Source organism: Tenrec ecaudatus, chromosome 5 (assembly GCF_050624435.1).
Source record: "Tenrec ecaudatus isolate mTenEca1 chromosome 5, mTenEca1.hap1, whole genome shotgun sequence".
NCBI lineage: Eukaryota > Metazoa > Chordata > Mammalia > Afrosoricida > Tenrecidae > Tenrec > Tenrec ecaudatus.
Genome location: NC_134534.1, coordinates 3,673,244 through 3,695,702, shown reverse-complemented (window position 1 = coordinate 3,695,702; position 22,459 = coordinate 3,673,244). Strand labels below are relative to the sequence as shown.

The 22,459-nt window shown below is 53.4% G+C and overlaps 1 protein-coding gene across 1 annotated transcript in view; it reads right to left on the bottom strand.

Moving 5' to 3' along the window:
* COL22A1 (collagen type XXII alpha 1 chain) overlaps positions 1 to 22,459 on the bottom strand; it is a 200,348-nt gene that overhangs the window by 153,261 nt on the left and 24,628 nt on the right. The window contains exons 6-11 of the mRNA XM_075550530.1: positions 21,786 to 22,061; positions 18,813 to 18,893; positions 18,156 to 18,272; positions 11,162 to 11,206; positions 10,395 to 10,457; positions 9,726 to 9,764 (exon numbers count right to left, since the gene is read on the bottom strand). Coding sequence (XP_075406645.1) covers positions 9,726 to 9,764; positions 10,395 to 10,457; positions 11,162 to 11,206; positions 18,156 to 18,272; positions 18,813 to 18,893; positions 21,786 to 22,061 — 621 coding nt within the window. The remainder of the gene's footprint in view (positions 1 to 9,725; positions 9,765 to 10,394; positions 10,458 to 11,161; positions 11,207 to 18,155; positions 18,273 to 18,812; positions 18,894 to 21,785; positions 22,062 to 22,459) is intronic.

Below are 22,459 nucleotides of genomic sequence, written 5' to 3'. Positions count from 1 at the left end.
TAACAGGGAGAGGGAAAACAGGGCCTTGCGTGTTTCTTGAGTCTTGGTGACTTTACAGGCATCGGAGATAATAATATCCTCTGTCCACAACTGTTGGGAAGAATGAATGAGTCCACACCCTCGGAAGGTCTGACTCAGAGCATGGAGGCGGAGCACGGGGATCAGAAGCAGAGAGGAGGCACCTGCAGAGAGTGCCCTGGGAAGGGACAGGTAGGGCCGCATCGTGGCAGTGGGTGACCAACACATCCCAATACCGTAGACCTTCTTCCAAGGGCCACTGAACAGTCTGCGTCCACTAGGTGATGGAGTGACCACAGCAGTGTTTCAAGGCCACATGCCACTTCCTGGGCAGGTGCATATTTCCAAGGGTGGCCCCCTGGCAAACTGGGACACCAGAGCTGCGGTGTCCAGGCTCCCTTGACCCACGACAGGTGTGACTTTTTGGCAGGTGGGTCCCAGCTCACGCTCAAGTCTGCAGCCTTTCCTAAAAGTCCTTCTGCCATGCGATCCACTGCAAGATGAGAATAGCCCACTTTATTCTATTCCCAAGGGACACGTTGGTCATCAGCGCACAGGAGATACAGTTGTCATAAATGTGGGTGGAACCCTGCTTCTTGGAGAGCCAGCCACCTCAAGTCCATTGCCATGAACCTGACTTCCTGACAATGCTCCTCCATTCCACTATGATTGGTGCTGACAGCATCCTGTGAGTCAGCCACCATGGGTGCAACCCTGAGGACAACGTGTCACCAGGTCCTGGGCCATCTCCAAGGTCAGTTGTGTGCTGGAGACCCGGTGACGTAGTGGGTTCTGCTTTGGGCTGCGAACCACAAAGTCGGCACTTGGAATCCACCAGCTGCTCCTCCACGGGAGAAAGCTGAGGATCCATAGTGGAGTCCAGAGTGACAGCCTTGGAAATAGGAACAGACACAATGCAATGGCAGAGAGGTGGGCTGTGGGGGTTGGGGCCTGCTCACCCGGGGGACCCATCCTCAGTACACTCCTGCGAGATCCTGCTGTGAGCCAGGGAGTTCTCAGAAGAATGACAGGCAGCGTGCCCCTCCGAGGCAAGAATGGCGAGACTTCATCTCATGTACTTTGGACACGTTGTCAGGAGACAACAGTCCCTGGAGAAGGTCATCCTGCTTGGTGAAGTCAAGGGGTAGCAACGAAAATATCGGCAGGCCCTCCAGGAGATGGATGGGCACAGTGGCTGCAACCATGGGCTCAGGTGCAGGGACCATTGTGAGGGCTGCGCAGGGCCAGGCTGTGTTTGCTCCTGTTGTGCACGGGGTCGCTGTGGGTCAGAACCAAGTCACTGGCACTTGACAGCAACCACAGTGTGTGAAGTGGACCGTCAGCTCCTTCTTTCTAGTTTGTCGTTCAGTCTGGATGCTCCACTGAGACCTGCCCACCGTGGCTGAGTCTGCTGGTACTTGACAAACTGGTGCCAGGGTGTTCTGCATCCCCCACCCCACCCCGAGTCCATCAGACATAGAAATGGGAAGAAGTCCTGGAGCTTTCTCTGATCAAGTATCCTCTTCACTCACATCTCGGATGGGCCACCGTGCCGGACTCTGGATCACAATCGTTCCAGACCGCTCCAGCGCCGGGCACCCTCTTCAGAACAGGCATCAGGCTGACCGCTCGCGAAGATGGACCACCCTCAGCTGCTTTGGGCAGAGCCTCGCATTCGCCATGCAGAGTCCCTGGCAGCCGAGGGTCCCGGGCAGATTGGAAGACAATCACAACGGGCGACAGATCGATGTTTGTGGGACCCAAAGTTCCGCCTGCTGTGATTCAATGAACTCAACAAAAATCCGGCCGAGTGGCTCAGATTGCAGACTTTCCTTTTATTCATCTATCTTCTTCTTCTTCTTGTTTGGGGAGCAGCACGCTGTGACGGCTGGGCATAAAATCCACACAGGGTTTAATTTACTGCCATATGGATCTCTGTGAAAATGCTGAAGAAAGGGATTTGTGGTGGCTGGGCTCCCAGATGCTGAATTCCTAGGCACTGACCCAGATGAGGCTCGATGGGGACACTTTGCCCCAATTCCATTTCCTATAGGTATCAGGAAGAAGCACATGACCTTAGGGTTGGAGGAAGAGTCATTAGCAACCTGCAGAGGACACAGGCTTGCTGGCGGAAAAGTAACAAGAGCTGGAAGCACTTACTGACAGAGATCAAAGACTCTAGCCAGCAGCGTGAATTGGAATCGGCGCTCACTATAAAGAAGGCAGACGTCCTCACAACTGGATCGATAAGCAACAGCACGCAAATGGAGAAGAGGTTGAAGTTGTGCAGGATTTCCTATCGCTTGGATCCCCAATAAACGCCCATGGCAGCCACAGTCCAGAAATCAAATGGCGTATTTTCTGGGGCCAATCTGTAGACCTCTTTCAAGCATTTAAAATAAACAAAGATGTCACTTGGAGCACTAAGATGCACTGAACCCAAGCCAAGGAATGTTCAGTCAACACTTGAGGATGAAGGTCAAGGATTGGAGCCTTCAGGATGGATTTCAGCTCAACATAACGAAAGCCAAACTCCCCACAACTGGACCAACAGGTAACATGATCAATGGAGAAGAGAATGACGTCAACCATTTGGTCTTACTTGGATCTGCAACCAACACTCAGGAAGTAGCAGTCAAGAGAGCAAACATTACAGAACTCACTTCCATTGAGCCGATGACGAAGTATAGCAAGCCTATAGGGCAGAGTCAGTAGTTTGAAACTACCTGCCTTTCTGCAGGAGAAAGATGAGACTTTCTACTCCTGTTACAGTTGTGATAGTCTCAGAAACACACACGGGCAGTTCTCCCCTCCCTATCCTATAGGGCTGCCATGAGTCAGAAGTGACTCACTAGCTGTGAGTTTTGAGCTAGGACAGAGTAGAACTGCCCCTGTGAGTTTCTGAGGCTGTAAGGGTGGTTTCAAACTGTTGCCTCGCAGTGAGCAGCCCAATGTACTGGGCTAAGCCAAACAAGGCATTGCACTGGGTCAAGCTGCTGCTCAAGATCTCTTGGGTAAAAAGCAAGGACTAAGGTGTGCTGACCTGATGTGCGTGTGAAACTGGAAGACAATAGAAGAATGATGCATTTGAATCATGGCGCTGGCCAGGAATATTGGCAGTACCGTGGACTTGCCAAAGAAGAGACAACATGTCTCAGAAGAAGTACAGTCAGGATGCTCCATGATAGTGGGGAAGGAGGAAAGTCAAGGGAAATAGAGGAAAGAGCTAGGAGGCAAAGGGCATTTATAGAGGTCTAGACAAAGACATGTACATGCAGATGTATATATGAGGATGGGGAAATAAATCTATGTGTCTATATTTATAGGTTTAGTATTAAGGTGGCAGAAGGACCTTGGGCCTCTATGCAAGCATTCCCTCAATTCATGAATACTTTCTTCTATTAAATTGGCACTCTGTGATACTCACCCTCCCGACACAACTGCTGAAGCCAAAGCGAGTGAACAAGTAAATGTGGTGAAGAAAGCTGATGGCGCCCGGCTGTCAAAAGAGATAGTGTCTGGGGTCTTAAAGGCTTGAAGGTAAACAAGCGGCCATCTAGCTCAGAAGCAACAATGCCCACATGGAAGAACACACCAGCCTGTGTAATCACGTGGTCCCGAAGGGATAAGTTATCAGGCATCAAAGAACAGAACATCATATCATTGGCTGCACACCTCCATGATACGATTGCTGAGGACAAATGGTGCATAAGCAAATGTGGCGAAGAAAGCTGATGGTGCCCAGCTATCAAAAGAGATAGTGTCTGGGGTCTTAAAGGCTTGAAGGTAAACAAGTGGCCATCTAGCTCAGAAGCAACAAAGCCCACATGGAAGAAGCACACCAGCCTGTGTGATCACGAGGTACCAAAGGGATCTGGTATAAGGCATCATCCAAAAAAAAAATACCATAGTGAATGAAAGGGCAAGTGCAGAGTGGAGACCCAAAGTCCATTTGTCAGCCACTGGAGATCCCCTCACAGAGGGGTCTAGGGGAGGAGATGAGTCAGTCAGGGTGTGGTGTAGCACCGATGAAGAATACAGCTTGCCCCCAGATCCTGGATGCTTCCTCCCCCCAACTACCATGATCCAAATTCTACCTTGCAAGACTGGATAGAGCAGAGGTTGTACACTGGTGCATATAGGAGCTGGAGGCACAGGGAACCCAGGGTGGATGATACCTTCAGGACCAGGGGTGTGAGGGGCGATACTGGGAGAGTGGAGGGTGAGTGGGTTGGAAAGGGGGAACCGATTACAAGGATCTACATGTGACCTCCTCCCTGGGGGACAGACAACAGAGAAGGGGTTGAAGGGAGATGCCGGATAGGGCAAAATATGACAAAATAATAATCTATAAATTATCAAGGGCTCATGAGTGAGGGGGGAGCAGGGAAGGAGGATGAAAAAAGAGGACCTGATGCAAAGGGCTTAAGTGGAGAGCAAATGCTTTGAAAATGATTAGGGCAAAGAATGTACAGATGTGCTTTATACAATTGATGTATGTATATGTATGGAATGTGATAAGAATTGTATGAGCGACTAATAAAATGCTTTAAAAAAACAAAAAACAAAGGCAACAGGACTTTGTCTGCATACTGTGTACATGCTATCAGGAAGGGACCAGTCCCCGAAAAAGACAAAGGGGTATCTAAAAAGAGGAAGACCTTCGACCAGAGAGGTTGACATGGAGGCTGCAACAATAGGCTCAGACAAAAGGACCACTGTGAGGGGGAGGGTGGGGCCGGCTGGTGTTTCCTTCTGTTGAGAATGGGGGTCACTATGAATTGGAAACAATCCAAGGACACCTGGCAGCCAACAGCATCCGTCTGCAGAGCAGAGCTATACAGTGACCCGAGAACTAATGCCTCCAAATTACCGTGTCGGTGGAAAACATTAAGTCGTTATGGACTGCCAGACGACCAAACAAATCTGTGGAGGCAGAAGCACAGGCAGAATGCCACATAGAAGTGAGCGTGGCAAGGCTCTTCATCAGGGGACCAGTTAGGACACGTTCATCAGGGGACCAGTCCCTGGAGAAAGACATCGTGCTTGGTACGGCGGAGGCCCACACAGCCGAGGATGGCCCCTGAGTGCGGATTGACACGGTGGCTGCGACAAGGGCGCAAACACGGCAAGTGCTATGACGCTGTCGAGTTTGGCCGCGCGTGGGTTACTGTGAGCTGACGCTGACTCAAGGGCACCCCCCATGAGGTCTCCCATGATGAACACAGGAAACAAACATCTGAAAGGGTTTCATGGTTTGCAAAATAAATAGTATAATGAGCCTATTATGTGCATAACCACAATAATCCGTTCAATCATTTGAAATCCTTGAGTGTGATCTCCTCAGACCATAACTAAGCATCTGGGTAGAATTTCTCTCTTGGTCTCCACTCTATCTGTTATCTGACCTATGGGTCTCGGAACTCCAGTCTGCAGGAATCTCTAGCCTGTTACCTGGTCTATGGGCTTTGGACCTGCCGGCCCCAACTACTGCAAAGCCAATGCAGTGATTAAGTCAGTCTCTCGCTCTCACTCTTGCTCTCGCGCTCTGGGCTGGACTGGAAGGATTGTCAACAACATCATTGCTCTCGCCCCTGGAAGCACAGTTGGGACAATGAAGGTGGCTGTGTTAGTCCGGGTTGACTAGATAAACAAATCCATAGAAACATATATGTCTAAGAAAGAGCTTTATAGCAAAGAGAAGTTGTGTATTGAGACAACATGCCAGCCCAGTCCAGATCATGTCAATAAGTCTGATACTAGCCTATATGTCTAATTCTAGTCCATAAATTCCTCTTTACACTCTCGCAGCTCATGCAATGATGCCAAATTTCATGGGCCAGTGCATGGAAAGTCCTATGGATCCAATGGTGGTAAATGCATCTCCAGGGCTCTGGCTGCCGTCAGTGTGGCTCCATGTGGCTTCTCAACAGGAAAATCATGCAGACAGAGTGTGTGCTCCACCTCCAGGGAGGAAGACAGGCATCTGCCTCCAGAATCCTCAGGAGGAGACCATGCCCACACAGAGGCATCATTGGCTATGACCTGATTGACAGTGTAGACTCCACCCCTTCACTCAGTTGACAGGAAAAGATGTTACTGCCCAGTGGTACAGCCTGGCTTGAGAGAAGATTCAGGCTTTAAAAGAACCACGTGGAAGGGTGTGCCACCAAGTCTCTTCAACAGAACCGTCCTAGGAGCCCCAGGAAGGTGGGGTCTGCCCAGGTTTTAACCGAGACAGGTCCCTAAATAGATACTAGTCAATTCTGACTCCTGGTGACATTATAGGATCAGGTAGACCAGGACTGTCCTTCTTTACAGGGTCGAAAGACCCGTCTTCCTCCCAGGAGTGGCGGGAGGTTGAGAACGTTTTATCTTGCAGTTATCAGCCCAACAAGGAGCTGCTGTGCCTCCAGGGATCCATAGATAACTCCAAACTAGTCAGACTCTCGTGACGGGGATATCGCATCACTCCTGACCGAATGCTCGCAGTCCCTGCTTGTAAAGAAGCTAGGCTGCTGCAGTGAGCATCTAGGGGAGGCAAGTTGTTCAAGCTGTTCCAGAGAAGGAAAGCGAAACAGGCCAAGGGCCACAGGTGCAGATGCACCTTCTGTGTGTTACATACTGTACATGAGGCACCCCTATTCCCACAGCCCTGGGTGGGGCACCCATGGTCCCACTCTACACAGGAGGAAGGTGGAGGGAGGTCTGGGGACACTTACCTCAGACCACTCAACCAACTACTGAGGAGCTCCAGGCACACGCAGGTCTGCACCACACACACACCATACACACACACACACCCCACAGTCACACCCACACCACACACACACCATACACACATACACACTAACTACACACACACCACACACATATACCACGCACATGTATGCACACATACATAAACACACACACATACACACCGCATCTACAGACACACACACACACCCCCACACACACACACCAGTACCCGGTACTGGAGTCCTGGCAGAAGAAAACCCAGAGTGAAGCTCTGGTTTCTGGACACTAGAGGGCTCTGGACGTCCAAAAAAGGTGACCAGGCCTCCTAAGCCAGCCCTTGGGCAGAATGGACTCAAGGAGCTCACTGGGAATCGCCCATCTTCACCTTGTGTTTGTTTTTCTGAACTTGCTCTGCTGTGGGATTCAGGGTCCTAAAGATGCTGTGAACCCATCACCACAAACCACAACCAAGCTAGTGCTTGGTCCCAAGGGGTCTCCCACTCACGCCCTCGCTGTGCGCCCTGGTGTTCCCAAAGTAGGAAGAGCAAGGACTGGGAGGGGCTGGGTCATTGTCCCTCCCTGTGACCACTGACCCCACTCAGAAGGCTCCTAGCCTCCCAAAGCCATGGCCATCTGCCATCATGAGGATCCCCAGCATCTCAGTCTCACCCTCCGATGACAGCGCAGCACCTCCATCTCAAGGTGTAGTGTTCTTGTGCACAGTCAGACCTGTGACAGGCATGCCTCCTGTAACCCACCCGAACCAAACCCGAACCCACTGCCATCAAGTTGATTCCAACTCACAGCGTAGCGATGCTATAGGACAGCGTAGGGCTGCCTTGTGTGGTTCCAAGGATGGAGTCTGATGGGAGCAGCTAGCCTCGTCTTTCGGAGCATACCTGGCGGGTCGAGCTGCTGACTGTGATGAACGGCTCAATGTGCGGCCCACGACGCCACTGGGGCTCTGAGCTCACTGGTCATCTTCCTGCTTCTCACTGACCTTCTGCTTGGCCAAGCATCCTGTCCTCCTCTAGGGACTGACCGCCCCTGAGAACCTGTCTGAAGTACAATGCCTTCCATCCTTCCTTCTAAGAACTCTGTAATGATTATGACTATGATCACGCTTTTGACCAAAAAGAAAACTGAGGTTCAGAGACACCCTAAGACATGTGGTTGAGACGAGGGAGAGGCAGAATTAAAATGGGAGCTGGTCAGCCCCAGCCAGTGCTCCTTCTACTGAACCCAGTAGCTCTTGGTTCTGAGCACAGCAGGTCCACAAGCTATCTGGAGACAAGGGGCAATTCGGGTGGTCTCCAGAACAAATACAACCACCAAACTGTCCATCTGTCTGTCCATCTACCCTTCCATCTATCCATCCATCCATCTGTCTGTCTACCCATCCAGTCATCTGTCCATCACTAGGATCACGTGGTGGTCAATCGCATACTGGGTCACAGGGACATACACCCTCTGGAGACCACCGGTGCTTGGGGAGGTCTCCAAAACCAATACAACCATCCATCCATCCATTCATCCATTGTCACACTAGGGTCACATGGTGGTCAGACACATGGGTCACAGGGACATACACCCTCTGGAGACCACCGGTGCTTGGGGCGGTCTCTGGAACCAATACAACCATGCATCCATCCACTCCCACCCCCCATCACCCACCAGGCTGTCTCTCTCCCTCACAGCACACACAGTGACAGCTAGGCTCACGGGTGTCAGACGCACCGTGCCACAGGCACACAGTCATGCCTAGCCATCCACTCTCCTCTGTTCCTGGAAGGTGTAGTAGGTGTAGTGTCTAGGAATCCCACGGGGGCAGGTCTACGCTGCCCTGTAGTTGCTCAGAGTGGGAGTGGACGACTCGACGGCAGGCGTTTGGAGTGTGATGAGGATCGTGGTTGGGGGCCATCCAGTGGGCTTGCCACTGATGCATCAGAGAATGGAATCTTGCCCGGTCCCTCGCCATCTTCACGATCACTGGTGTCGTCTCTTGACACTTCCCTCAACCCCTGCCTCTCTCCTCTGGGATCTGTCTGACACCTGCTACAAGAACAACCTGCAGAGAGAACATTCCCCGCACATCTGACAAAGCACGGTCCCATCCATGTGTCCCATGGCTATGGTGTGTGTGTGGGAGGGGGAGGGGAGGCGCACACACACCCTTCACAATGGCTCCCAGACCACTCAGCCCATGCCCACTCCCTCTGAGGGTCATTCAGTAGCCTCTGATCTTGAGAACCTGGCCCATTCCCAGCCTAACATCTCCCCTGTCCCCTCAAGTTCCCCCATTGACCTAGAGAACCTGCCCGACACTCAAAAGCCACCTTCCCCAGTAGAATGGGCTCAGAATCCCCCAAGTCTGCTCCTGCCTCTGGTGTCTCTCTGCCTGCTGCCCACAAGCTTGCTCCCACTGCCCAAGGTGGGGGATGGGGAGAAACCGGCACAGTGTCAGGTGACCCTACGGGCAAGGTAAGCACAGGGTGCCCGTGCTTTCTCACTCATCCACGGTGAAACATTTCACAGGCGTCCGTTCCCCGCAGTGAAGATTCTGCTTCTCTTTACGACCGGCCTCGCTCTCCCAAACCCACAGCCCATTTCCTGCAAGAATCCAAGCCCCTTCCCACTGCACAGCTCTGCGAGGGAAGCACGGGCTCACTGTGCGTGCTTGCTGCTCTGTGGTGAGCCGCTGCGCGTGGGTCTCACCACGTGGATGTGGTGAGAAACACGAGGCGCTTCACTGCGGGTAGTAAGCACACATGAACCTGTGCTTACTTTGCGTGTGAGGAATCCACTCCGGGGGACCCATGAGGCCTGGGTCCTCCACAGAGAAGACCCATCTTCTGCCAAGAGACCCTCTGAGAGCACACACCCCCACCAACCCAAGACCCCAGACCCCTGTCCACTCCCCACCCCGCACCTCCAAGACCCCACGGAACGTGACGAAGACCTCATACCTTCTCACCCTTTTCTCCTTGGACGAAAGGTCCTCTGCCCTGCAGAGAAGCCGGGGAAAGAGAAGGCAGAGCTTCAGATGGAGCAATCACATGGCATGATGCCCCCCAGCAGGGGGTGCGAGCACGGGGGGTTGGTTGTTCCCCCCCACCTCAGGAGGGACAGCTGAGAGCCACTGCATGTGGACAGTCGTGAGTATTATGACAATTTCACCACTCAAACCACTCACTCCACCCCTCGCCCATCATAGCCATACTGAGGGACCGCTCAAATGCCACACGATGCCATTGCTGGGCACGCGCAAGTCAGGGCATCCTCAACAGCTCCCCTGAGTTGGGTCACCGTCACCACAGCCGGTGTAGGGCAGTTCCCACAGCGCCAAAGAGAAAGAGGGCTTCCTATGACTAGGTCTACATGTCAGTCACATAGTGCCTTCCAGGTCCAGCGTCCACACTGCCCTGGGTCGTCTGGTTGCAGGTGCATGGATGGCTGCCCCATCCACCGGTGTGTCCTTGTGTACATGCACCACCGTCCACACTGCCCTTGGTTTATCCATGTTGTAGGCCCATCAATACTGTTGTCTAAACTGCTCCTAACTCACAACAACGTGTGCACCCACCCGCATGACAGCCACCTGGGGGGGCGACACAGAGCAGGGGCCCTCAACTCACCGAGTCACCTTTCTCTCCCCTGGTTCCAGGCACGCCAGCCAGCCCAGGCATCCCCATGTCACCCTGATAGAGTGAAGCAAAAAGGCGATCAGGTTAGGCCCTCACACAGGTCACCTTGGCCTCGTTCCCTGAAACGGTTGACTCCACCATCATTCATTGTACATGCAGCCTGCTCACCATTGGAAGCAGGGTGTGGGTTAGAACCACCGCCTTTAGGTCATGGCACCAGGGGACTCCTTGCAAAGGTCACAGAGCTGGGGGTCTGTGGAGGACATGGGTCCTGGCTGTGGGTGGGGGGGGCGATCCAGAAGACACCGCTGGGCTATGTGCAATTAGTGGGATTGGGGAGTTGGTGTAGATAAATGCCATGTATTTAAACTGCTCTGACAAGCCCAGTCCCTGAAAGGCTCTCAGAAGGACTGTGCAGGACTCATGGACAGGCAAGAACTAGGCCTGTGGGAGCCGGGAACAGAGCAGGGCGTGGAGAAGCCAACCCTTTCTTGCTCCTATTCCCAGATTGAGAAGCGGGGGATGTGACAGAAATGAGGACATTTCAAACTGACGCCACTTATTCCTGTCTTCCTGACCCATCTGTCTCCGGGACTAAATACCTGCAGAGCAGGCAGGGCGCACGCGTGCGTACACACACACACACACACACACACACACACACACACACACACCTGTCTTTAGTTTTGTTTGGGACACAGAGAGCAAAAGGAGGTTGACTCTGGATTCTCCCCTGCAACTCCAGTACCAGTACTGACCTTTGGACCAGGGAGTCCCACGGGGCCAGCAAAGCCTTTCTCCCCCTAAAGGTACAAAGAGAAACAGAAGGTAAGTCTGTGCTCTACCCTCATTGCCCCTCCTCGGCCCACTGGGTCACCCACCCGGCGTGCCCAGAAGCCACTCTGGGATCAGCCACGTGCAGAGCTGGATGAGAGCACTGGCTCAGGGGAACCAAGAGCCCAAGCTCCTGACCAGGAAGTCCCTGGGGACCTGTGATGCGCCCTCCAATTGCAGGACAATGGGGAGCAATGAACAGCCACGGGCTGCTTTGTCTGTTTGAGAAGTTCATCATGTGAATCAGAAGGAGAATGGGTCATGCGATGATTGGTCCCTAAGACACCAGCTCAGGCATGTTGTTGTTGCTGTTGTTGAGTCACGACTCACAGGGACCCTGTGTGCAGTGCTTGGTCCTGCGCCATCCTCGAACTGACTGCTGTGTGTAAGCCTATAGTTGTAGCCGCTGGGTCAGGCCGTCTCCTCCTCCTTTGCGCTGACTTTCCACGTTACCAAGCATGGTGTCCTTTCCAGGGACAAGTCCCTCCTGAGAACACGTCCAAAGTACCTGGACCAAGTCTCACCATCTGCGCGTCCACGGAGCCCTCTGGCTGTACTGCTAAGACGGACAGGTGCTTATTCTTCTTGCGGTCCGTGGTACTTTCCATGTTCCTTGCAGTGCCAGCGTTCAAATGCACCCATTCCACTTCAGTCTTCCTTCTTGAGGGCCCGCCCCCCTACTTGCAGGGGCGTGGCCTGGAAGGACGATGGCTTGAAAAGGCACAGCCTGGTCCTCAGAGGAACACTCTTGTTTTGCAGCACTTCAAAGAGGCCTTGTGCAGCCGACTTGCCCGATGTAACAGATCACGTGGCTGCTGCTGCTAAGAGCATTAATTAGGGATTCAAGCAAGATCGAATCCTTGACAACTTTAATCTGCTCACCATTGATCATGATGTTACCTATGCGTCCAACAGAGAGGGCTTGGGCTTTCTTTGCTTTGAGATGCAATCCACGATTAAGCCTACAGTTCTTGACCTTCATCAGTAACCTGTGCTTATCGACTATTTTTTAATGTAACATTTGTTCAGTGTTAAACCATGTGCTGTTGACTGTGTACAAGGTCTTGCTATTGGTTATTGTTTGTTTGCTTGTTTGTCTGTTTTTAATGTGGTCCACAAGTGGAGGGCACAGGGAGATATTGCCAAACTAAGAGCAGAAGCATCAAGATTCCTATGTTTTATCTGTGCAAATATTGCCACATGGATTAAGAGAAAGATGACACTGTCTCACTCATCTGTGGGCACCCATCACCTGAAAAGAAGCTACAGGTGACACTGTTTGTGGCTGTCCATCAATGGGCTCAGGACCTGGCACTCTTTCCTTCAGTTATGCATAAGACGCTATGAGTCAGAACTGACTCAGTGGCGCCTGACAACGTTTACAGGTGTACACCGAGCAGCTTTAGGGCTATCCTTTTTCAAGTCAATCACCAATGCCCTCCAGCCATACACATGAAGTTAAATACACCGCTCTGCTCGTGACCTCACAGAATGTCCTTCAGCAGCTTTGGTCACAGTCATCCACAGTCCACGTGATGCTGAGGGTGGAGACGTGGACACAGGAGCATCACTGATCAAGTTGAGCAATTGAGATATTTGGAAACTGAGTTGAAGATCCAAATCACTGGAAGCAGAGTCTTCTCCCTGTGACCAGAGCCCAGCCTCCTGAAGGTGATTCTACAGCTTCCCAGGCCCCTGTGCTGCATCTCCTAAAGACGCGAAGCTGGAGCAAGTGCTGGCAAATCATGCACCATGAGGCTGCTGGTCAAGCACTTCCATGTGGTCTTCTTGGGGAGAGGAGAAGATGGTAGAGCTGTCTTCTCCACCCACCTAAGCTTGGAAATTTCTGGAGGAGGCCCGATGGCATACTCTTAGCCCCTAAGCCAGGCCCCCGAGCCCCTGAATTTCCTACCCAGAGAGCAGCTTGAGGGCTTTGCAAGGGCCAGAATATGTGTGCTGCTTGCCTCAAAGCCCCACTGTGCAGAGCAGTGCTTTGCGCATAGTGGTAGCTTCACGTTAACTCTCAGAAATGAAGAATGATTCACTGAATAAAGGGAGGCAATATTGGGTGGTGTCACGCAGTGTGGGGCTGGGGACTGGTACACTAGGCCCATTCATCTACCCATAAACACACCTACCCCCCCATCAAACCACGCATCCACACATGCATGCATCTATCCACCCAGCCATGCATTCCTCCACCCACTCGTGCATGTATCCACCCACCCACCAATCTGTACAACCATTCATACACTCATCCAACCAACCATTCATCAATCCATCCATCCTTCCATCCATCCATCCATCCATCCATCCATCCATCCATCCATCCATCCATCCAGCTCTTTGTGCACTGATCCAATTATCCATTAAATCTACCATTATTTTTTAAAAAAAACCCTCTGTATCAGGCTATATATTCACACTGTCATCAAGTCAATAGAAATTCAGAAATGTAAATATTCAATCTTTGCCATCTGGAAGCTCAGGATTTTATGGGGGGGGGGGAAGATAGTAGACACTTTCACTGTGATGTGATCATGATAAGATAGATGGAAGTATGGGGCTTGGTGCAAGGAAAAGTTCACATTTTCTTGGAAATTGCAGGTGCTTAAAAATGAGAGAGAAAATTGCAGGTGCTGGATAATTCATTACTGAAGGGATGGATTGTGAATAATGGAAGAGAAGCGAGTGGGGAAGCAGAGGGAGGGGTGGAAGGGGGTGAGGTGGACAGTGATGGTGAGGGAGGGGATGTCTTCTTGGAGGTGTCTTGAATGAAGAGCAGACAGAGCAGGTCACGGGGATGAGGTCTGCATTCCACCTGTGCAAACTCCAGGGCTCAAGAGAACAGGACCACATCCGCTCTCGGGGGATGGGGAGGGGGCGGGCTGAGGCTGGAGAGGGCATGAGCGAGGACATGGTTCTGGGCCCTGCAGGCCAGGAAGTAGGGACAGGTGTCCAAAAGGTATGCCAAGGTGGGCAGTGGAGACCGGAAAGGGGGCTGGGGTGTGAGTCGGAGCTGGAAAATCAATGGGACTAAGTGGGTGGAGGCCACCTGACCCCAGACTCCCCTCCTGGGGCTCTCTGCCTGCGACCACAGGGGCCCCTGCAGGATATATCCAGGGCACAGCCTTGGCTGAGAGGGAAAGTCTGAAACTGGATGCAGCTGGTTGGTGCACCATGGCTAATGATCTCAGCTGGCAATGCCATTTCCCTTCTCATTTGGGCTTCTTAACTCAAAGCGAGGACTCAAGGGGACTTGGGTTTAGACAGCTGCTTTGGGGCTGGCCCTGGTATTGGAGAGCTGAATCCCTGGAGGGGCCAAAGCTGGCCCTGAGCCTGCAGGAAGGGTGGGGAGGAGCCACAGCCCAGCCTGGCTCCCTCCAGGGCTCCCGCCCTCTCTGAGGCAGATCACCCCCAGGCATGCAGCACAGCACCAGGCTGCCCATGAATGGTCCAGCCAGCAGGCAGACCCAGAGATGGAGACCCTGATTGACCCCATGGTGCCAGAGCAGAGGAAGGAGGAGGAGGGTCTGGGGGGCAGCTTGCCAGGTCACGCTCGCTGCCAGAACATGGGGCTGCTGCGGAAATTCTTATTTTACTACTCCGTGCTCCTGTTTTGAAAGACAGAGCACACCACGCACCAGTCCCACCGCTTCCACGTCTCTGCTCCAGTACACAGACGGCCTCATTCTAGCTGGGCAGCCATCCTCGTTCTCCTTTGCTGGGCTGTTCCATTAGCAGGGACTCACTGCACCTCCATTTCCCATCTGATCTTTCAAGTGGACCTTGTCCCTTTGAGCCTCACAGAGAGATCTTCAAAGAACACGGTGCTCAAGGCGCAGACATGACATGAGAGCGCTCCACACATGGACTATGGGGCACATAGAATCCTCCAGAGCAATAGTGGGAGCAGCGATATCATGCGGGAGGGGGGAACTCATCACAGGCTGGATATATAGCCCACCCCCCAGGGGCACGAATAGCAGAAATGTGGGTGAAGGGAGACAACGGACAGTGTAGGACACAAAATAACAACAATAATATATCATCGATCAAGGATTCACGAGGATGGGAGGGGGGCAGGGAGGGGAAAAAAAGAAGAGCTGATACCAAGGACTCGAGTAGAAAGAAAAGGTTTGGGACATATTGATGGCAACATAGGCACAAGTGTGCTGAATAGAACTGAATGATGGATGGTCCTCAGATTTTTAAGAAGCCCCTCCAGACTATTGTTCAGCTTTATGAAGATTTTGCCTTATGGCTCAAGGTTGAAAAGATGATCTCGGCTTCATTGAGACTTCATGGCTCCAGAAAATCTGGATTCCCTGAGAATTTGACATTCTGTACTGTACTCCCCCACTGGCCTTTGGATCAGAAATCTTCTGAAGAATCTCGGATCAGTATGTTCAGTAGGGGTGGTGGGGGTGAGGTGGCTGGAATTCGTCCACCTGTCATGTTCTTGCCAGAGTGTCCCTGGTCCCGAGCACGGAGTCACTGGCCCCCTTGTACATGCTGGTGTGGAGTCGGGACACGTGGCTGGGAGGATGAATGTGGCCTGATGCTGGAGATGAAAGGGTTTGGGGCTCTCTGAGCATCCCGGCGCTGCCTGTGCAGAGTACCACACACCCAGGGCCTCAGACGGCAGGTACAGCTGCTCACCTTTCCAGAGGAGACTAGCGTTAGAGGTCCAGGTGTCTGCAGGATCAAGCTCACCCTGAAGGCTCTGAAGGAAAGGCCTTCCATGCCTCTTCCCACTTCTAGCGCTTGTTGGCAACCTTGGCCTTCCTTGGCTCATAGATGATGCAGACCTCCACCTGCATCCTCACATAGCTGTCTCCCCTCTCTGTGTCTCTCTGTGTCGTCCTCTCTCTTCTTTTTGGAAGGACAACAGTCATATAGGAGGAAGATTGCAGCCTCAGGACTGAGGATGGCTGATTAACAACCTGAGATACAGATAACAGGACTTTGCTTGCTGAAAATGAGGAGGGCCAGAAACACTTGCTGATAACGATTGGGGACAGCAGCCCTCAGTATGGATGACAACTCAATGTAAGGAAAACCAACGTCCTCACCACCGGACCCATAGGTAATATCAAGACACACAGGGAAAGGTTGAAGTTGTTGAGGACTGTGTCTACCTTGGATCCACCTTCGATGCTCATGGAAGCAGCAGTCAAGAGATGAAATGAAAGACGCCTGGAATTGGGTCCCTCTGCTGCATAAAACCTCTTTAGACTGTTGAGAAGCAGGGGGAAGGGGGTTCCTTTGAGGACTAAGGTGCACCTGGCCCAAGCCATGGCATTTTCAACCATCTCACAGGTATGTGAAAGTCAGACACTGAATCAGGAAGACCAGGAGGGTGTGGACAGGTCCAAATGGCAGAGCTGGCAGTGACGCTGGAAGAACCACGGGCAAGTACCCAGAGGACAGGAAAATCTGTCTTGAAGCAGCACAACCAGAGAGCCTGCTGGAGGCATGTTTGGGGAGACTTCGTCCCGTGTACTTTGGCTCGCTGTAAGGAGAGGACAGTCCCAGAAGAAGGGCAGCATGCTGGGCAAAGTGAAGGGACAGAGACCGAGGAAGCCCCTCGATGAGACGGGCGGACACGGTGGTCTCAACAACGGGCTCCGCCATGGGAACAATTGTGGGGACGGTGGCAGAGTGGGCAGTGTTTCGTTCTGCTGAGCCTAGGATCAAGTCGATGGCACCTGACACCAGCCGTCGGTGTCACATGGCCCCACATTCAGTACAGCTTCAGGTGGCCTTAACTAGCAACCTCTTCAAAGACCCTCTTACCAAACCAACATCCCCTTTCCAAATAAGGTCACAGTCGCAGATATAGGGCATGAGAACTTCAATATATATATTGAGGGGAGGCCTGAGGGGGACACAGTCCAACCCAGACATGGCGATCAGTCCTGTGGAACTTCTCCGGGGCTTTTCCCAGCCCCGATACGCTCCTCCTCTCCTTGCAAATGTGTTTATGTTCCTTCTGCTCAAATTGTGGGGGGACATTTGCTTTCTTCTCACCACGAGCCCCAAGCACACAATGAGAAATTTCATCTAAGCTGACAGAGGGTACGGAAATAAGCCACCTGTTTAAATGACGAAACGTACCAACCTCTTTCAGCGGCGGTCAGATGAGAGCGTGCGGCTAATTGAGTGAAATGTGGAGGAGCGGTATGTCGGCCCCTTCCCTGCCTGCCCCATGCTGAGTCTCATTCTCAGACCACATCTGGGCTGATGCAGCTGCCCCGGGGTGCAGACAATACCAGGAGGAGCCAGCAGAGCCTGGTGGGGGTACATTTTGAACTTCAGGGGAATGTGGATAAAAGTCAGAGCCGAGGCTGCCTCTCCTCATGTGGGCACCAATCTACCAACCAACTTGAACCCCAAGGAGCAAGAAGGGTGCGCCTATGTGAAAGTCCTGCAAAGCCTGGTGCCATCCTGCCTTGGGAGGCCAGGCACGTGATGGGAAAATCTCGCTTTCACTGCGGCACCAGCCCTGCTCTGCTCAGCTCAGAGGCTCTGGGCTGGGTCCTCAGGAGCAAGAACTAAGCTCTGAAGTGAAAGCCATCCAGATCCCACGGCCATTTGGGCCTGGGAAGCCAAGTGCGTAATAGGAGAATCCAACCATCACTGTGGGACTAGATGTATGCAGGCCGACTGACCATCCCTTCCCTGCTCAGGTCGGGGATCCTGGGATGGGACCTCAGAAGCCAGACTGACTTTGACTTGAAGGTCATCCATAGGCTGATGTCATCCCGCCATGGGAGGATGATGGGAGATTCCCATCTTTACTGCAGAACCAGGAAGTGTTATGTGGTCCTGCTGACCGGCTCTGCTCAGCTCAGCTCAGCTCAGCTCAGCTCTGGGGCTCCAGGCTGGGCGATCAGGGTAGACCTCTGAAAATACCTTTTCTCCCGCTGGGCAGGAGCAGTTGATGGTCTTCAAGTATCCGATCTGCTCACTGCCAGCGGTGGGAGGGAGCTGGGGCGTGGGCGGAGGTTCTGTCATGATAGTCACCCGGCACTGGAAGGAACATGCAGAAGGTCAGAACTGGCCGAAGCCCAGCAGCTGCTGTCCATCCAGCAGAGGGCTGCCCTAAGAGCCATAGCTCCTAACAGCCACCAAGGGTACCCCACATGGACTCTACCCTCCAGTTCCAGGTAGCAAGCCTGAATATTCTTCCCGCACTTCCAGGAAAAGCCCGGCTAGGGACTGGACAGACTGCCCAGGGGTACGTGGTGAGGACAAGAAGCAGATGCCTACAAGGAGAGGACCACCAGGGGTCAAACTGTACATGCTGACCGAGGGCCACCTCCTCCTTAGTGACTGACTAGCCCCTGACTGAGATGCAGCCCTGGGCCTCTTTGGCTCCTCCTTGAGCTGGCCTCACTGGCCTGCCTGCCCCCATGTGGCCAGGAAGCAGGCCCCTGGTGACGTTCACTGGCTCTGCTTAGTCTCAGGTGCGAGTCCCCCATGCGGGACCCACCTTCCTAAGCCCTGACAACACCCCGTGATGCCCTCCCCGACGTTACGCCCCCCACCCCATGGATGGGCCACGCTTACCGGACCAGAAGGGATATCACAGCAGGTCTCCAGCTCGGCGTGCCTCGAGTCACAGTAAATCACAGCCCATTGAAGGTCAAACTGCAGGGGGGGGGACATGGGGTGGATTTTAGGGAGTCTGGGTGTCAAAGCCCCTACCCTCTGCTCTCAGACAAGCCCTGCTAGGGTCTGGCCACATCCTTCTTGGATTCATCCTGGTCACTGTCTTCCCTGATCCTCACTGCCCAAGTCTGAGGTGTCCAATCTTCAGCCCGGAATCCTTGCAATACAGTGGATATGTGCAAAGACCAAGGTCACCCGTTTGATTCACCCACTGTTCTGAGAGAGAAAGATGAGGCTGTCTGCTCCCCTACAGCTACCAGCCCTGGAAACCTAAGCAGCAGGTCGACTTTGCCCTGGGTGGACGCTGAGTCGAGATTGATTCTCAGGCAAGGTGTGGAGAGAGAAGCAGCATCTATAGAACCGTGGTGCTGCACAAGATTAAGCACTGTGCTGTTAACAGACAGGTCAGCAGTTCAATGCCCACCAGACCTTCTTTGGGACAATGATGAGGTTGTTTGCTTCTGAGATTTACAGCCTAAAAAGCCCTTGGGGGGGGGGGAGTCCTACTTGGTCCTGCGGGGCAAAGTGACTCAGCGGTGGTGAGCTTGGCCTTTGGGGTTTACACATCATCCACTTGCACCCATTTCTATAAGCGAAGAGGATGGGGGCAAGGGTCACAATTCCCAGGGCAGCAACTGTGGTCCTAAGTCCATGACATTCAGACGCTGCCTTCCTGACTCCTTCTTCCCCCATGGTGCTTCTTCCATTCGCTCGCTGTGAGCATTTTTGGTGGATCTGGTGGGAGTGTGCTCAGCAAACTCTCTTTCCATTCGACCACTCATGCCCATGTGGATATATGACGTGGACTACAGCTCCCACCACGTCACCTCCATCCTCCCATGTCCTTCTTGTTTCAAATGTCCCTCCATCCACTTTCCCAGCCCTTCCTGGCCTACCCCACCCCACCCCCAGCTTTATCGCTGGACAAAAACTGCCCTTGACACCTGGTGCAGTGATAGTTTTAAGGGGTGTTTCTGTTCACCTTGAAGGCCACTGCCCCCCTCATTGAAGTCCCCTCTAATTCTGGGGAGCCCTGGTGATATCATGTGTTACAGCTGCCCTGCCGGAGAAAGGGGAGCTTTCCTCCTCCTGGAAGGAGAAGCAGTCACGTTTACAGGGCAGGTCTGCCCCGTCCTGAAGGGCCACAGTGGGTTGGCCCCGACTGACTCCATGGCAGGGGGGTTTGAGATCTAATGTTGTGAGGAAGCTTGGCAACATTGGTGGGGAAAAGCCGATGATTCATCATTTCCTTTGCCAAGAACTTGAATGGTGGAATGACTGGATGGGTGGATAGTGGTTAGATGGATGGTGGGTGGATAGATGGTGGGTGGGTAGGTAGGTGGATGGATGGATGGATGGATGGATGGATGGATGGATGGATGGATGAATGGATGGTTGGGCAGATAGATTGTGGGTGGTAAAGTGGATTGATGGATGGATGATGGGGGTGGATGGATTGATAGTAGGTAGCTGGAAAACTGAATGGATGGATGGATGGTGGATGGATGGATTGATGGTGGGTAGGTGGATGGATAGATTGTGGGTGGAGATGTCAATGGTGAATAGTGGATGAGTGGATGGATGGATGGATGGATAGACGGATGGATGGATGGATGAGTACAGGGTGCACAGAAAGGCATTAGATCAGGGGATGAAGCCAGGTGCTTTCCTGGGACACGGACCTCAGAGTCCCCAGCCTTTGTCCACCTACACACCCGTCCCTGGTACCTGTCCAGCCCAGGAGTCCCTCAAGCAAACAGGTAAGGCAGCTGGCCAACTGTGTGGGACCAGTCTCCCGGCTTCCTGAGCTGAGCCTGCATGCCTTCCCTCTCAGCCCACTGACTTTCCTCAGTCTGTGTCCCTTCCTGCAGAGACAGCAGTTCAGACACAGGGGAAAGTTGCAGCATGTAGACTCAGGCCTTTGAACAAGGCCCATTCCAAAGAGCCCATCCTGTGTTGCTCATTAGCAGACACACACCCAGCCTAGCTGGCCCTCTTGGCAGGGCTGCAGGGACAGTAATGGAGAAGGAGGGGCATAGGAAAAGGGATTGAGCTCAGCTGGTCTGAGGACTGGACGGAGGTGCGTATAAGTGAAGTGAGGATCCAGGAGTGACCTTTCTCAGCTGCCTGAGACCCCCACCCTACCCTCTCTGTATTCGGCCTCCTCTTCCTCTGGGATTGCAAGGCCTTTGGTACCCAGCAGCCACTGAATCAACATTCGTGGGCAAAGGAGTAGAAAGGGACCCCCCCCCTTGGATGGCCAAACATAGGGGTCAGGACAGGACCCAGCCCCAGTGAGCAGCTGCCCAGCCAAGCAAGGAAGTCTCTGGAACTTTGAGTGGGCCTCACGGCTCTGACCCCTCCTATCCCAGCTACATGAGACCAGCCAGGCTACATGACCTCCGGGCCCTGCGGCGTGGCCTAAGGGCGTGCCCCTCAGAGACCATGACAACTTGGAACAAGGCAGCTGACATCACTGGGATCTGACACGCAGTGACCTTGCCTGTGGTGAGGGGCTCTGCAGGGTTTTCCATGACTGATCTGGGGGGTGAGGTGGGGCAAAGAGACCACCTGGCCTTTCTCGTAGGGCATGTCAGGCAGATCTGAACCATGCTTCTCTGGGAGCTCACTAACCACGTGCATGGCCCAGGGAATTCACAGAGCACAGGCAGTGTGGTTCCAAGGTGCCCTGGGGTCATGTGGAGACTGAGAGGGGGCTGGGCCCACCACTCAGAACTAGAGGTTAAAGAAATAGGGGAGTCAGCCCCGTCCCTTCCTGGTGCCCCAACTCCCCACATACTGACACAGCCTGCGGGAGGGCCGGCACAGAGCAGCATTGTAGGCCTGGTGGCCATGGCCCAGGCCACTCACGTCTATGGGCACGCTGTCATACAGGCGCTTGCCGATCACGGTCTTCCCCTGGATGTCGATGTTCTCCCTGTCCTCAATGGGCAGCGTCTGCACCAGGGCGCAGTCCATGAACAGGGACACGTTGTGGCCCTGGATGCTCAGGGCCAGCTTATGCCAGTTGCGGTCAAAGAGGTCATCGACCCGGGGCCCTCGGAAGACCACCCTGACGGCGTCCTTCATGATGCCCACGGCGTTGTACTCCACCGCCCGGTTCTCGCCATCCAGCCGAATGGAGACCTGGGGACGGAGGGGAGACCAGAGACCGCTGAGCTTGATGGGGGGTGGGGAGGTCAGAGGTGTGTGTGTTGGCGGAGGGGGGCAACTTTTAGAACCAGACAGACCCTTGTTCAGCCAATTCCCTCCCAACTCTGAGCCTTAATTTACTCTTGGGTACAATGATGCTTATAACACCTACCTGGCAAGCCATCGAATGCACCTGTAATGCCACCCTCCCCCATGAGATCCAGGGACACAAACTCACCCCTCTGCTGGGCGAGCTCATGTGGCCGTGTGGCTAGACTGAGGCGCCCTTTGTCTGGTCACCCACCAGCCCAGGGGCTGCTGGGAAGATGTGTCCTCCGAGGCCTGGCTGGTAGTAGTGCTTTGTTGACTTTAAGAAGTGGGTGGGGGAGTCT